Raw genomic sequence first — 15,398 nt, 5'->3', positions numbered from 1 at the left:
GAGAAAATTTCCGAAAGTTTCATCAATTTTGATCAGTTGACATCTGCCAGTTAAATATGATTTTATCCAATCAAGTACAACATCCTTAATGCCAAAGTGTATGTTTAGTGGATACAATAAATGAGTATGATCAATAATAGTATTGAATGCGCTCCTAAGGTCTAACATAAGAAATAAGGTGACTTCCCACCATTACCATGAGAATATCACTCTTAATTCTGAACAATGTGGTTTCAGTAATGTGATACTGTCCGTAGGATGAATGATTAATTGGAAGAGAGTTGCGATCTAGGTGATTCATTATTTGATAATAAGCAGCACCTACATTCGAACAGTATAAATTTAGCTAATTGACTAGTGATCGGCAGCAAGCCATTCGAACCAGTCGATCAATGTTTACTCTCAGGCCTAATCGGTGCATCAACTTTTATGACTTTGTTAGCAGAATAAAAGACTAATGATCTACTGACTTAGCTACATGCACGACTCCCGAACATTCAACTGAACAAAATCAATAATCCTTGTCATGACCTCTTTCTTTTTATCATCTTCTCTGCGTTTCTTGTCCTCTCTGATCTGTTGAAGGCGTAGCCTCTTTCTTTCGAGCTCTGCCTTGGTCACTTTCGTCCTCTCCGACATGATGAATCGCGACTGTGAAGATACAAAATTAAAAAGAATTATTAAATTAGAGTACCATTCAGGTAAACAAGTGGAGTGCCTCTGGCAGTCTTGCTTGCATATGTATTGACCTGCCATTTGTTTAGAATGGAAACGGTGGACCTGGTCTCTTTATGTACATCATTGTCTTTGAACTTGAATAAAGTCATGATGAAACAACAACTTCAATATAGCAGCAATATAGCAGCAATGCTAACTTTGAAAACAGAATAATTATTCACAAAGACATCATTCATATCATATTGACCAGGGCTTAAATTAAGAATTGAGAGGGGCAAGGCCATTTTTAAAAGGGCACTTTAAGCTTGGGGCAAAGTTGCCTTGGGTGCCACAAAATTTCAAGGGGCATCACTGCCATTCTAAAGGGCATGAAGGCAACTTTTATTCTGGTCAAAGGGCACCAAGGCAAATTACCTAAAAATGACAAGCAGGCATTCGGAGTGCAACCTACTCCAGCACATCATTATCAAAGTGTAGGTCTGTCAAGAAAAAATTCTTTCAGGGGCACCAAAATCAATTCTGGTGAAAATTTTTAGGGTTCCATTTTTCTGTGGCTTCCTTTCCACTTATTCCACGCATTCACAAAATCAATAGCACTTTCTAAGGATGTAGCGATCTAGACATTGGAAAGTAGGGAATAAGTTTATCAATATCATAAAACTATAAACTGTAAGTATGAAATGAGATTGACTTTAGAGGGCAGTTCCAAGCAAAAGTGGACATTTTCCCAAAATTTATATTGGCTCTATTTCAAATTTTGATCAAATTTTTCTATCAAAACTCATATGGAATATACAAAAGGGGAGCATAATCAGCCACAATTTTTTTTCTTACAAATCTCCTTGTAGGAGAATCCGAACCATACAAGAAATTCTATACATGGGACTACTTATCTTGTTTTTACTTAATTTCAATTTAACAGAAAACTATTGCTTGTTTTGTGAAATTTTCTTTTGGATAATCTTAAATGTCTCCATTTTACATCAAATCAAACAAAATTTTAAAATTATAAGTTCATTATATGCTGTCTGGGAATGGATATTTCTCATGCCACTCCGTAACCGACTAACCGTCACTCCGTAACCGGGTATGGGTGTACGTTTTAAGTCACAATTAATGAAATAATATTTCAATTCTTTAATGCAATGCAGCATATTAAAGCTAGAACAACATAGAATCCAATCAATAAATCAAGATTATGATAGCAATTAAAAATTCAGAGTTTGAGCAATAAATATTTTCCTCCTCAAATATGCATGTCCATTTTGTGTCACTCCGTAACCATGATTATGAATATTCATATCTCATTAATTCAGTGGATCAAAATAATGAATTCTTTTATTTTGAAAAGTGGGTTTCACCAACTACTGTCGGATATCATTTCTTTGCAAATAACTATTTTAATATATGGGTGATATCTTTGTTTGAATGCAAATAAGTTGCTTCTGAATGTCACTCCGTAACCGTGGAACTGCCCGAGACTTGACTTGAGTTTGACCTTTTTGAAGTTATCAGTAATGCCTTAATTTTCTGCTTCAATCGCAATTCGTGCATCTGTTACGGCTGTGTGGCTGGAAAATCATTAAATAAATAGTGTTGCATTTAGCAGCAATCTAAGCTCGTCGATATTGATATTTTCGATAGCTACCACACCGAGGCCGCTATGCGGCTTGTGTTGCTTTGCGCCGCAAACTGTCAGAATGTACCTGGCGAGAACGTTGGATCCACGATGTGCATATCCCAGCCTCAATCACACTGCACACACACTCACTCATCCACAGCAGTGACAGCACTATCATGACTACAGAGCAGATATCTAGGCCACCAGATCGGGAAGAAATCTTCCCATCCCTGCTATTGACTGAATGCTACAGAACCAACTTTTTTTAATGAATTACAAAAGCAGTACATGTAGGACATCTCTATAGAATAAATCATGTGAAACTTTCAATAAATGTTGAATATCACCCAGAATTATTATTTCTGTGACAATGAAAAGAAAACTGAAGAATTTCGCCTCAAAAATGTTCTTTTTATAAAAATTACTATACACAAGCTTTTGATATGCTTTTAAGATATTGCTTGACAGATTGCTTTATTAAAAATACGATAAAAATCCAAATCAAAGGTTTAAAAAACTTAAAAACGCGGAGGGATGTAAGCACACGTCCTTCCCACACGAGAGCCACGCACACCAGGTATTTTCAAAGCCCAATTCATTGTATTTATATGTTTGATGCATGTTGATGAAAATCAGCCACAGTCAGACTGCAGGTCCCAAGAAAGTGGCTTCTTTCATCCAAGTGATATTCATGACTTCAGATGTTTTGTGTATTTAATGAGCTTGATGCGAACCAAAACACCTCTTTTCATTCGGTCATTGCTGCTCTAATTGTGCATCGAATTTCATGAATTTGGTACCATTGTAAAGAAGAAGAAATGAAATACAAAGAATGGACTGGATGGAAGGAGCACATTTTCAATGATAAAGAATAATCAACGATAAAAAGGGAGAAATTACCACATCAGATTTGGGATGCAAAATTAACACCTTTATTTCAACAAGGCCCTATACGGAACATGCCAGCTAATAATAATAATAATAATAATAAGACATTTATAATGCGCAAACATATCCACCCTATTAGGGGTGCTCAAGGCGCTTACAATAAACTTAACTCACTACTGGTACAACTTACAATTTGGCCATTAGATAAGTTTTTAAACTGGCCTTGAAATGTTCTACTGATCTACAGTCTTTTAGTTTAGTTGGAAGATTGTTCCATAGACGGGGAGCTGCTGATGCAAATGCACGATCTCCCCATGACCGTCTGGTTTTGGGAATATAGAAATCGAGAGAAGAAGTCTTAGAAGAGCGAAGACCAGAGCGACCAGGTTTTCGAAAATCAAGAAGAGATGAGATGTATTCTGGTGATGAGAAGGTCAGCGCACGATATACTATCAGAAGAATTTTATAGGTGATACGATGTTGAACAGGAAGCCAATGAAGGGACTTAAGGACTGGTGTGATATGGGAAGACCTCCGCGTATAGGTAACTAGACGTGCAGCGGCATTCTGAACAAGTTGGAGCCTCTTTACTTGAGACAAGGGAATGCCGTACAACAAAGAGTTACAACAATCAATGCGAGAAGTAACAAACGCATGAACAAGCTGCTCAGCGGCTTTTTTAGTGAGATATTAAGTATAATAATGATGTATGATGATGATAGTAATAATAATAACTATAATATTGATAATTATGATAAAATAACACTAAAGTAATAATTATAATTATGATAAAATGATAATTATGATAAAATAATAATAATGATAATGTGTTCTGGAGAAAGTAAGTGATTTTCATGCATTCTGGTAGGTGTGATTCTAATAATCCCCATTTTTTTATTTAGGGACTATATCACGATTATGCCGTTAGATCTACCGCGAGTGATGTTCACGCAGGCTTCACTCATATATAACAAGGTTGGCATAATTGTACTTCATGCCCCCAGGGGACATTAACGTTTTTACCTTTTGGTACTCCTTGATTTCTCGATGATTCTTCGTTTACGAAATATAAACATTTCTTTTCCCTCACTTGAAAAAAAAAATAGAAAGTAGTTCCGGTTTGCGCTAGCGCACCCCATATGAGATGCGACAAATGTGCAAACAGCAGTCCTTCACGTTTTAAATTTTGTGAAGCTCAATAAATCGCCCTCCTTATTTTTTTGAGGAGCTCAATTGAGCTCCTCAGAATTGCTCTCCATGAGGAGCTCAAATCAATTCAACGCAATACATGTATGATAAATTGTAGATTTTTTTTTTTAACACTGTATATATATGCAATAGCTGTGTTAGCTATTAATTAATCTGTGGTGAAACTAGGCCTGGGACACGTCAATACGTTTACAAGATGTCATATGCGCTCCTGCTAAAAAAAATAAAATTAAAAAAAATTGAAAAAAAAATTGCTAAAATTTCACATTTTACATTTTTAAATCATTGAAACGGCCTTCTTTTTTCCATAATTCCTTGAAATTACTATTTTTGTTATGAATCGTAACAAAATGGCCGATCGAGACTACGGTAGAAGGAGAGTACTTTTCGTTTTTTTGAGGTTCCAGTTTGTGCCCAGATGTCAGGAAACTGCCACTCATTGGACCTTCATCCATATAATCATGGTAAGTGCTTAATTTCTGTTTGAACTATTTATTCAGAGAATTATATTGACCATACTTCATGCTAGTCCCGTGAGTAATGTTGTAACTAAGCTTTTTCAGCTAGAAGCCTGAGATCATCACACCAGCAACTTCTTAAGACTCCCAAGACACGTGTTGCATATGGTGCACGAGCTTTCTCTGCCTCAGCACCTTCTCTCTGGAATAATTTGCCATTAAATTTAAGAATTATACAATCACTGGAGACCTTTAAATCAAAACTGAAATCTTATCTTTTCTAACAGTATTAGTTATTGGCACTTTGACACTCATCCAAACTTTCTCTTTCTTTTCTTGTGCGCCTCGGAATAGAATATTTCTAGATAGATGGCGCTATATAAATGCCTATTATTATTATTATTATTATTTTCGGTATTGATATTTTTAATCCCAGTATTACTAATTGCTTCAATACCGGTATACCGACTAATACCGAGTAAATTCCCAATTTAATGTGCAAACAGTGTCCAATGTTTCTTTAGCCCTCATATGGCCTCCATAAACAGTGGATACTTGCGGTCAGCTGAGGAATGCTCAGCATGGGCCGTTCTCATTGACAGAAACTTTCTCAAAAAATATTTTCATGTTACTTTCTATACCAAAACTTATATGATCATGCTCTCTCCACTGAGAGGGAGTTAACTGTGCATGTGCACGAAATTATCTCAGCAAGCACGTGGTACAGTTGATTAATCCTATCTCCTTGCTGAAATCAATTACATCAAGTCAAGTTACCAAATGCTATACCGCACCTACTCACTGCTACTTACTTTGCTAAACGCGTGTACATGCCCGAAGTTCTATGCACCAAATTCCCAGGAGATTTGCGTGAATTTCCCTTCACCTATCTGGCCCCACTCATTCACATTCGGATTCTCCCTTTTTGGTTTACCACTCACATCAACACGTGTTCGTCGAAGGTTCAAAGTTTATTGACCTCAAATTTTGACGTCTCGTAATAACATTTCTTATGTCCATTGTTTTGAACCCCCCCCCTTTAGCTATACCATGCAGGCCATGTTTTCTCCCTCTTGTGAATCTCTACATGTTGTCTAAAACCCTCCCCCTTGACTTCTTATCCCCCGGCCGCCTCTTTCTCACTCTTTGTTTCTTGATTTTGTTTTTCTTTATCTCCCCAGCCCCTTAATTCCTCACTGTCTCTATCCCATCGGCCCAACTCTCCCCATCACCACCCCTCTCTTACCACAAACAGTCAACATCCTCCTCTTCTCCGAGTCTCGATCTTCCCTCTTTTTTTTCTTCTATTTCTCTCTTCTCTGCCCCCCCCCCCAGTCTTGGTCATCAATTCTCTTTCATTTTAATAATTAATGTCAATTCTATCTTTCACACATTATCAAAATTGAGTTGATCATCATCTTATCACGCCACCAGTCCGTCATAAATTTGAATTACAATCAATCCAATAGTTTATTTACTTTATTATATTCATGATCGCACATGCACGAAAAGGATACATCGCCCATCACTAGGCCCGTTTTGAAAGTCCAATTTTGATGCACATGTACATGGCATGTTTTTTGGTCGTGTACATGTTGTAAACACCGTGAGAGCAAGTTGTTTTCAGTGTCGACACGGATCAGCATCAACATGTCAATGCAACATAAAAAGGGGTCTTTATAGCCTAAGTCACGGTTTTAAAGCTTACCTGAGAAGTTAGAAGTATCAATCCGCAAAAATTGGTGCAATTAAAAAGTTTACTCAGCTTAGCAGCGCATTAAATTAATAAGGAATGCAAAATAAAATCAAAGCAGGCCGTAGCTAGCGCCGACGTTCGTTGGATGCGCATTTTGTATACTGTACCGTACATGCATGCACAGATCGCTGCAGAATTAAGTGTAACCGAAGTTATCGATTGATTTTCATTATTTTATTGCCAATTTGAGGATCGTTTGTTTGTAGGCTTGTAGCACATGTGTACAAGCGTATAACACGTAAGTTGTAGCAATGATCACTGTCACAATTGGTGATTCTCAAATTGGCTCTGAGTGTGATTGAGCAGCGCTTTCGAGCTTTCAAGACCGGAGCAGACCCATTTCTTGGTAAACAAAATGAATGTGGATTAAATCGGCGATTGTGGAGTAAACTCACTCTAGGTTGATTGAAATATGTTGATATATTAGTGATTAAAACATGTGCAATGTCTGAGAACTGAGATTTAATGTGAGGCTGTGAGCTTGTTCACTGACTTTACAGTCCCATGCAAGCTTTATGCATATGCTACCGTGTACACGGTGATGGAATATAGTACACGTGCACTGACTTGACCGTGCGTGTACACGTGTACCCGAAACGGGCCTACCCATCACGAATGACACAAACAATACATTCCCAGCCATTTTTTCCTTCCATTCACAATCACTTCGCAGATCATTTTCAAAATAAACCATGAGGGATGGCATAACATTTTTTCTTGTTTTCAAGATTTGCTGTCTTTTTTTAATTTAAATTTTTAATTTATTTTTGTCTTCATATATCTATTTTTTTTGGGGGGGGGTCAGACGACTTTTGTAGAAGGCTTATAGTATAAAAGTAAACTTGTCATAATTGAAACAATTAATGCAGCCCGAGAAAAAAAAAACTTGCATAAAGAAAAAAAAAGGTGTTAATCCTTGTGGTTTGTCTGACAATGCCCAGCACCCCCCCCCCCAAAAAAAAAAACTCAGTGGAAATCCCATTCAAGTTACATGTAGCAGTCCGAGAAAAAAATGCATAAAGAAAAAAACAAGTGTTAATCCCTGTGGTTTGTCTGTCAACGCCCCAGGGCTGATACTTTGTTGAAGCCGCATTACACCACGTGGTCAAAAGGCTGGCTAGGCTAGGGAGTGTTTCAAGAAGAGTTTTGTCCGTGATTTAAGTAGAGGGATGTTACAAGCTATGACAAACCCTAGCATGTGATTGGTGGAAAGCAAATCTGTTGTTGAAACCACGGAAAAACTCTTAATGAAATGCTCCCCATCTCGATCGGCTTCGTTGTTTACTGTAGCTGTGTACACAAGGGCATGCCGTGGAGCTGACATACACTAGCGGTGGGGCCGAGGCCTTTGAAGGGGCGAGCGGAGCTCAGACATAGTTCAGGGGCGATGTATTCATTTTGAGGTTAGATTATCGGACTCTGATTTCATAAAATACGTACGTTGAGAGAGCCAAACAACTTATTGTTTTGGGTTCATTTTACTGTAAAAACACCCATAGACAACAATACAGAACAAAATACCGGTATGATATTTTCAACTTTCGTTATGACGGTATTTCGGTATTGAAATTTTAACGGCGGTATCCATACTGGTATGACGTTCATACCGAACGGTATTACTAATACCGGTATACCGAAAAAGCTTAGTTGTAACCGATTTTTATTCCAATTCCCGATCCGATTTCCCCCTTTTTTTTTTACATTTTTCGAACTCCGATTTCTGACCAGTGGAGAAAAAAATTGGATCAGAAAAACCAAAATATAACAAGACAAAAAAACATGTGGCGACATGTTTGCCGTCAAAATGCGCTGGTGATTAATATGATCTCGGACAAAAGCGGTGGAAGGAAAAGAAGATAAAAGAGAAGAAAATTATGATTTGTTTTTATCTCTGATATTAGCGGAAAGGGGGTGGAGGAGATGATTTGTTTTGATCTCCAACATAATCGGGGAAGAACAAAAAGATGATGATGATAATTGGTGATAATTTGTTTTGATCTCCGACAAAAATGGAGGAAGAAGAAAAAGAACAAGAAGACGATAATATGTTTTGATCTTAAAGGTCAAGTCCACCTCAGAAAAATGTTGATTTGAATCAATAGAGAAAAATCAGACAAGCACAATGCTGAAAATTTCATCAAAATCGGATGTAAAATAAGAAAGTTATGATATTTCAAAGTTTCGCTTATTTTTAACAAAATAGTTATATGAACGAGCCAGTTACATCCAAATAAGAGAGTCGATGATGTCACTCACTCACTATTTCTTTTATTTTTTTATTGTTTTAATTATACAATATTTCAATTTTTACGAATTTGATGATTAGGACCTCCTTGCCTGAAGCACAAAATGTAAAAATAATGGAATTCCACGTGTTCAGGGAGGAATGAAACTTCATTTCACATGAAAATGACAAGAAAATACAAATATTTCATATTTCATATAATAAAATACAAAAGAAATAGTGAGTGATGTCATCGACTCTCTCATTTGCATGTAACTGGCTCGTTCATATAACTATTTTGCTAAAAATAAGCGAAATTTTGAAATGTCATAACTTTCTTATTTCACATCCGATTTTGATGAAATTTTCAGTGTTATGCTTGTTGATTTTTTCTCTTTTTATTCAAATCAACTTTTTGATGGAGTGGACTTGTCCTTTAAGCAGAGGCAAATAAGATTTAGTTGAGCACGCTGACATGCGCGGTAATATTTACGACCATCTGACTATGCGTCCTCTAAGACTTTACAATTACCTCCGCCATCACTACGATGTTGAAGAGAAGGTGAATATCAGGGTAAACAACTCCGGATAATAATACGTCTTTTTCGGGAGGTCATGCGACCTTTAAGACTTTACGATTACCTCCGCCATCACTACGATGTTGTAGAGAAGGTGAATATCATGTTAAACAACTCTGGATAATACTGGTGTCTTTTTCTAGAGGTCATGCGACCTTTAGGAGTTTACGATTACCTCCGCCATCACTACGATGTTGTAGAGAAGGTGAATATCATGGTAAACAACTCTGGATAATACTGGTGTCTTTTTCTAGAGGTCATGCGACCTTTAGGAGTTTACGATTACCTCCGCCATCACTACGATGTTGTAGAGAAGGTGAATATCATGGTAAACAACTCTGGATAATAATGCGTCTTTTTATAGAGGTCATGCAACCTTTAAGAGTTTACGATTACCTCTGCCATCTCTACGATGTTGAAGAGAAGGTGAATATCATCCGAAACAACTTTGGATAGTAGTGCGTCTTTTTCGAAAGGTCATGCGGCTTTTAAGAGTTTATGATTACCTCCACCATCACTACGATGTTGTAGAGAAGGTGAATATCATGGTAAACAACTTTGGATAATAGTGCGTCTTTTTCGGGAGGTCATGCGACCTTTAAGAGTTAAAGTTTACCTCCGCCATCACTACGATGTTGTAGAGAAGGTGAATATCATGGTAAACAACTCTGGATAATAATGCGTTTTTTTCTAGAGGTCATGCGACCTTTAAGCAAGGCTCGACATTAGCGGTGGCCCGGGGCCACCAAAAACTCATTTCGGGCAACCATTATTGAAAAAATGTTAAGTTTTGGTGGCCCGAATCGGGCAACCAATAATTTTCAAAGTAGCGCAATTTTTCTCCCGATTTTGCATGTATTTATCAACTTTCTACAGTTCAAATTGCAAGCCAATTCGTCATGCGCCTTTTTTGTTAATCTACACACAAATACACACACACAAAGATTGCATAGTCATGACAGTACGTAGGCCTACCGCTACATGTAGCATACAGTAACTTATATTATTCAGCCGGCCATGCCGGCTGTCTGGCTGAGCTTTGCGTGCATGAAACCACTGCAGCTAGCTGTGCGCGAGCAGACTATTCAGACTCAGGGAGCTGCGATACGAAATGTTACTGCTAAGAAAACTTCCCCAGAACTCTGAAAATCTACGTCAAAGTCACATTTTACACCAATGAAATGCCTTTCTACAGTCCGTATTACTGAAACCTGATTATCTGCAAGCATTAAAAGGAGGAATTATGACCTCTCTTTTGACTCAAAAAGACCGATTTCCAAATGCATTAATACACATAAAACACATAGGTGAGTACATCACAGTCCCGTATGTGCATTTGTATGTATGTTGATATTTGGTTTATTTCGAAGCTGTGTCTCTTCTAGCCAAAAATAAATAGGCAGCTTCTTTCTTTCTTGTTTACAAATGACTTCTTAAACCACTCTTAAGGAAGTAAATACTTTGGGAAGGCATTTCATTGATATGAAATGTGAATTTTTCCATCATTTTGTCAAATATCGGGAAGGAATTTTCTCACTGTTTTTTCCAGATAATTTTTGCCGTTTTCTCATTTTTTTTCTTTCATTTTTTTTTACAGTGATTAAACCATTAATACCCCTTCCCACTGAATATGCCTGATTAAAGAACATGTTTCTACTGAATAATAATAATAATTTTCCCCATTTTGATAATTTTGTCTTATTCATTTTTCTTACATTTTCTTTTGTTTTTTCTCAAATGTTTTTTCCTGTTCTTTGTTTTTTCTTTCTTCATTTTTTCTTTTGTTTTATTTCACTTATTCATTTTTTACAATTTTTGATTTCTTTTTTCAGTATACTATTCTAAAAATGATTTTTGTTTATTTCCCCCTTTTACACATTGTTCTAATTCTGCAGCATATTTTTCTGTGATTTTCTCCTGCTATAATATGCTGGAAAAGAGAAAATAAACTGGACTTGGGGCCTGCATAATCTAGGTTTTATGATCAAAAAGGAAAAATAATTGTTTTGTAAATCTATCTGAGTTTGCTATATGCACTATTTATTTACTTTACCATTATGAGTGTGTGTCGATACGGAGATTAAAAGTCCACAACCTGGGAACAATACAATTCTCTTATTCTCTTTCAATCATTTCATATTTACAATGATAGAACAATTTATATATTACCACAAAATAAGCAAAGTAAAATAACAGCAAGCACGATTTACATACAAGATGTACAAAGAATAGTGGTATGTGTTAGTGACTGCAGAATATTTCAATTTGTTTTATTCATTTTAAATTAATGTTTTTCTTTATATTTTTCGGGCCACCAAACTTTACTAATGGGCCACCAAAAAAAATTATTTGAAGGTTTTGGTGGCCCGAATGGGCCACCACCAAAAAAAGTTAATGTGGAGCCTTGCTTTAAGAGTTTACGATTACCTCCGCCATCACTACGATGTTGTAGAGAAGGTGAATATCATCTTTATCAACTTTGGATAATAGTGCGTCTTTTTCGGGAGGTCATGCGACCTTCTAAGAATTTACGATTACCTCCGCCATCACTACGATGTTGTAGAGAAGGTGAATATCATGGTAAACAACTCTGGATAATAATGCGTTTTTTTCGGGAGGTCATGCAACCTTTAAGAGTTTACGATTACCTCCGCCATCACTACGATGTTGTAGAGAAGGTGAATATCATCTTTATCAAATTTGGATAATAGTGCGCCTTTTTCGGGAGGTCATGGACCTTTAAGAGTTTACGATTACCTCCGCCATCACTATGATGTTGTAGAGATGGTGAATATCATCGGAAACAACTTTGGATATTAGTGCGTCCTTTTCGGTAAGTAATGCGACCTCTAAAAGTTCACGACGGACTGACTCTGCCATCACCACGATGTTGTAGAGAAGAGGCCTATCGTTGATCGGCGGTAGTGTTGCGCACTGGAACGTCATTATCTTCTTTTCCTTCCTCCGATTATGTCGGAGATCAAAAAAAATCATCATCTTTTTCCTCCGCTTTTGTCGGAGATCAAAACAAATTCTGCCATCAGTGTAGCATGCAGCATTTGTTCACGTGCCGGCCACATACAAATTTTAATGTATTTTTTTGTTTTTTAATATCTTCCGATCCGATATCCGAACCGATTTTGATTTTAGGAGCAAAACTTCTGAACCGAACTCCGATCCCGTAATTGCTCTAACTAACAACATTACCCTCGAGTCACCCATGGGTTCATATCGTCTCGCGAGCGAAGGATTATCAGTCATACGCACGTGACACACAACTACACTTCAAAAATACAGTGGACTTTTGCCCACATAAAATAATATGTATAAATAAATATTCCACATCCTGCTATGACACTTACCGAATCATTTAGATCCTTCCGTGACTTCTCCTTGAAGTTTCTTTCTAAAAATACGTATATTTTCTTGATCTTTAGTGAAGATTTTACGGAGATAGAAATCAGTCAGCGTTGATATCAATTTTCTCCTGAAGAGGGCGCGCGATTTATATTCATATCAAAGACACGACAAGTGAAAGAATAGGCACCTACACTATTTTACACGCATATCGACGCAAGGCATTACGCAAAGTCCGTGAAGTGTCCAATCTTTTCATTGTATAGACTTTGGTATACCGTACACGTATTATTGACGTTCGTCAAAGCTTGTACTGCTGGTTTCTTTCCAGGCACGTATATTATTTTAATTTTTTTTTATCAGACATCTTTTTGAATTAATGCAAATGAGTGTTATCATCACCAATAATAATCATTAATTATGTTTTTTGAAGGCATTTCATTAATTGGTGCCCATAATTAGTAAATTAATCATGAGGATTGCGCATTCAAAGAATTTAGATACAGTTATAAAATTACCGAGGAGCTGAATCAAGGTTGTGAAATTATTAGCGCCACCAACGGGCTTCCTTGTATTTCCGTGGAAGAGACAAGCGAAGTCACTTTCGAGGCCGAGGTAAGCAAAATGTGCTTTTTTTATCGGATTATTATTTTATTATTATTTTCATATTCAAGAAAACATTGCTACTTACCGGCAAGAGCCCCGGTGCGTAGCGAGAAGGAGCTTCGGCAAATATTACTTCAGCAATGAAGCGATGTTTGCCGACTACTTCGAAATCCAGGGTCAAACACGGTCTATTGTACGAGGTTAGTACATACTAACCTCGTACAATGTGTGAGTGCCCTCGAGTATGGTCAATTACAAGGTAAGCTCCTGGGCTCCCGCCCTCTATGCGGGCGGGAGCCCAGGAGCTTACCAGGGCAGGAGCTTACCAGTTCCCTGGCTGGGTTAGTTACCCCCCCGGAACACAAAGCTTAGCATTGATTGTACAGCAGTTTTCTACATTTGATTCTATTGACTATAAATATAATATACAATCGGCCAAATCGTGGTTTTGGGAACCACTCGTAAATTTGTGTACGCGCACTTGTGTACAAAGTGAATGGAGGTGGAAATAGGGAACCGTGCGTGTGACTGAGTCTAGGAGTGGTCACACGCACGGTTCCATGCATATTTCCACCTCCATTCACTTTGACTTTGTACACACAATTGTGTGTACAAAGTCAAAGTGAATGGAGGCACAAGTGTGCGTACCGTATACAAATCGACGAGTGGTTCCCAAAACCAGGATTTGGCCATACAATCAATCTTAAAAATCAAGTGTATGATTAGGCCCTAAGCGTTAACTTTTGTGATAGGGGAACCCAATACTAGCGTCGGTGGGGATTGCGAAAGGTCCCAACTACGCCTACACTACGGCTACGCTCGACCTTAGCCTTAGGCCTACGAGTACCTCTCTCTCTCTCTTAGGTGATCCCTCCACTGTTCTGGAGATTCTAAGATTCAAATAGAACAATTCCCAGTCAGGTAAATCACAGGTTCAGCAACAGGTTGGAACGGTAGCCATGCATTTTATGTAGAAAAAAGAGAGATTTAAGGAGCAGACAGGTATTGACTTCGGATGGGAGACCAGGTTGATGGGTTAATAAGGTAGCACAGGTGAATTGGTGTGGGTCATCAGCAGTATACACGTCTAGATAAAGTGGGAAGTCAGTGAGACACTCCTTTACTCTGAGTATGAAGTCTTGGCGGAGGTGGTCAAGAGCGGAGCAAGATCCAACAAAATGTTCAACTGTCTCATCATATGAGTCGCAAAGGGGGCAGATACGAGTGGAGGACTTTCCCAATGTGTGGAGGCGACAGTGAGTGAGATATGTGGATGAGAGTAGCTGGGCTCTCACAATGAGTGCGAAACGGATTACAGGAGAATGTGAGGACTTCGGATAAAGGAGATTAACTGAGGGTGGTATGTGATCAATCCAGAACTTGAGAGTTGACTTCACACGGATGCCCTGGGCAACGAGATCCGTACGACGAGCTCATTTTGGGTGTGGAAACGACCCACAAAGGCACACAAGGCAGTGGGCACAACGAACGAACAACCTTGTTTATCAAATTTAACATGAATTGATTGCATACCTTCATCAGTACCGGTATTCTCTGTAAAATAAGCAAAGGTATGAGCAAACTGAAACAAACTTCTTACCTTCTTCTTGGCCTTTTTTTTAAATTTTAAAGTCCTTGCGAAATATTACTAGTAGACGTCAGAATCAGATGAGGACATACGGTAAGTTGTCTAGCGCTGATCCAGTAGTACGGCAAAGATCATAGTACGTACGTACGGATGTATCGAAATTCGAGCTGTGATATGAGAACTCGAGAGGGCGCCTTATAAAAGGCATGTCTAGAGTACCTACATAATGTAGGTACTCTAGGCATGTCTATTGTTACTCTGAAAGGCATCAAAGTATACGTACTAAACTATAACTCCAGGTAGTAAATAACTCTGAAAGGCATCAAGGCCCTATATAAACATAGGGCCTTGAAAGGCATAAGCACTTGCATAAGGATGTCATTCCGAAAGTTTCAAAAACTTGGGGGAAAGATCATTTGCTTTTGCATGCCCCAC

General features: G+C 37.9%; 1 protein-coding gene across 3 annotated transcripts in view; it reads right to left on the bottom strand.

The window, feature by feature from the left end:
* Positions 1 to 15,101, bottom strand: part of LOC121411934 (cytoplasmic dynein 1 intermediate chain 2-like) — a 67,681-nt gene extending 52,580 nt beyond the window's left edge. For all 3 annotated transcript variants that reach the window (XM_041604844.1, XM_041604842.1, XM_041604845.1), the window contains exons 1-2: positions 14,976 to 15,101; positions 532 to 651 (exon numbers count right to left, since the gene is read on the bottom strand). In XM_041604844.1, coding sequence (XP_041460778.1) covers positions 532 to 639 — 108 coding nt within the window. In that variant the 5' untranslated portion in view covers positions 640 to 651; positions 14,976 to 15,101. The remainder of the gene's footprint in view (positions 1 to 531; positions 652 to 14,975) is intronic.
* Between the last annotated feature and the right edge of the window lie 297 nt (positions 15,102 to 15,398).

The sequence above is a fragment of the Lytechinus variegatus genome, chromosome 3 (genome assembly GCF_018143015.1).
Source record: "Lytechinus variegatus isolate NC3 chromosome 3, Lvar_3.0, whole genome shotgun sequence".
Classification (NCBI taxonomy): Eukaryota; Metazoa; Echinodermata; class Echinoidea; order Temnopleuroida; family Toxopneustidae; genus Lytechinus; species Lytechinus variegatus.
The sequence above is the reverse complement of the archived record's forward strand: the minus strand, read 5'-3'. Positions and strand labels throughout refer to the sequence as shown.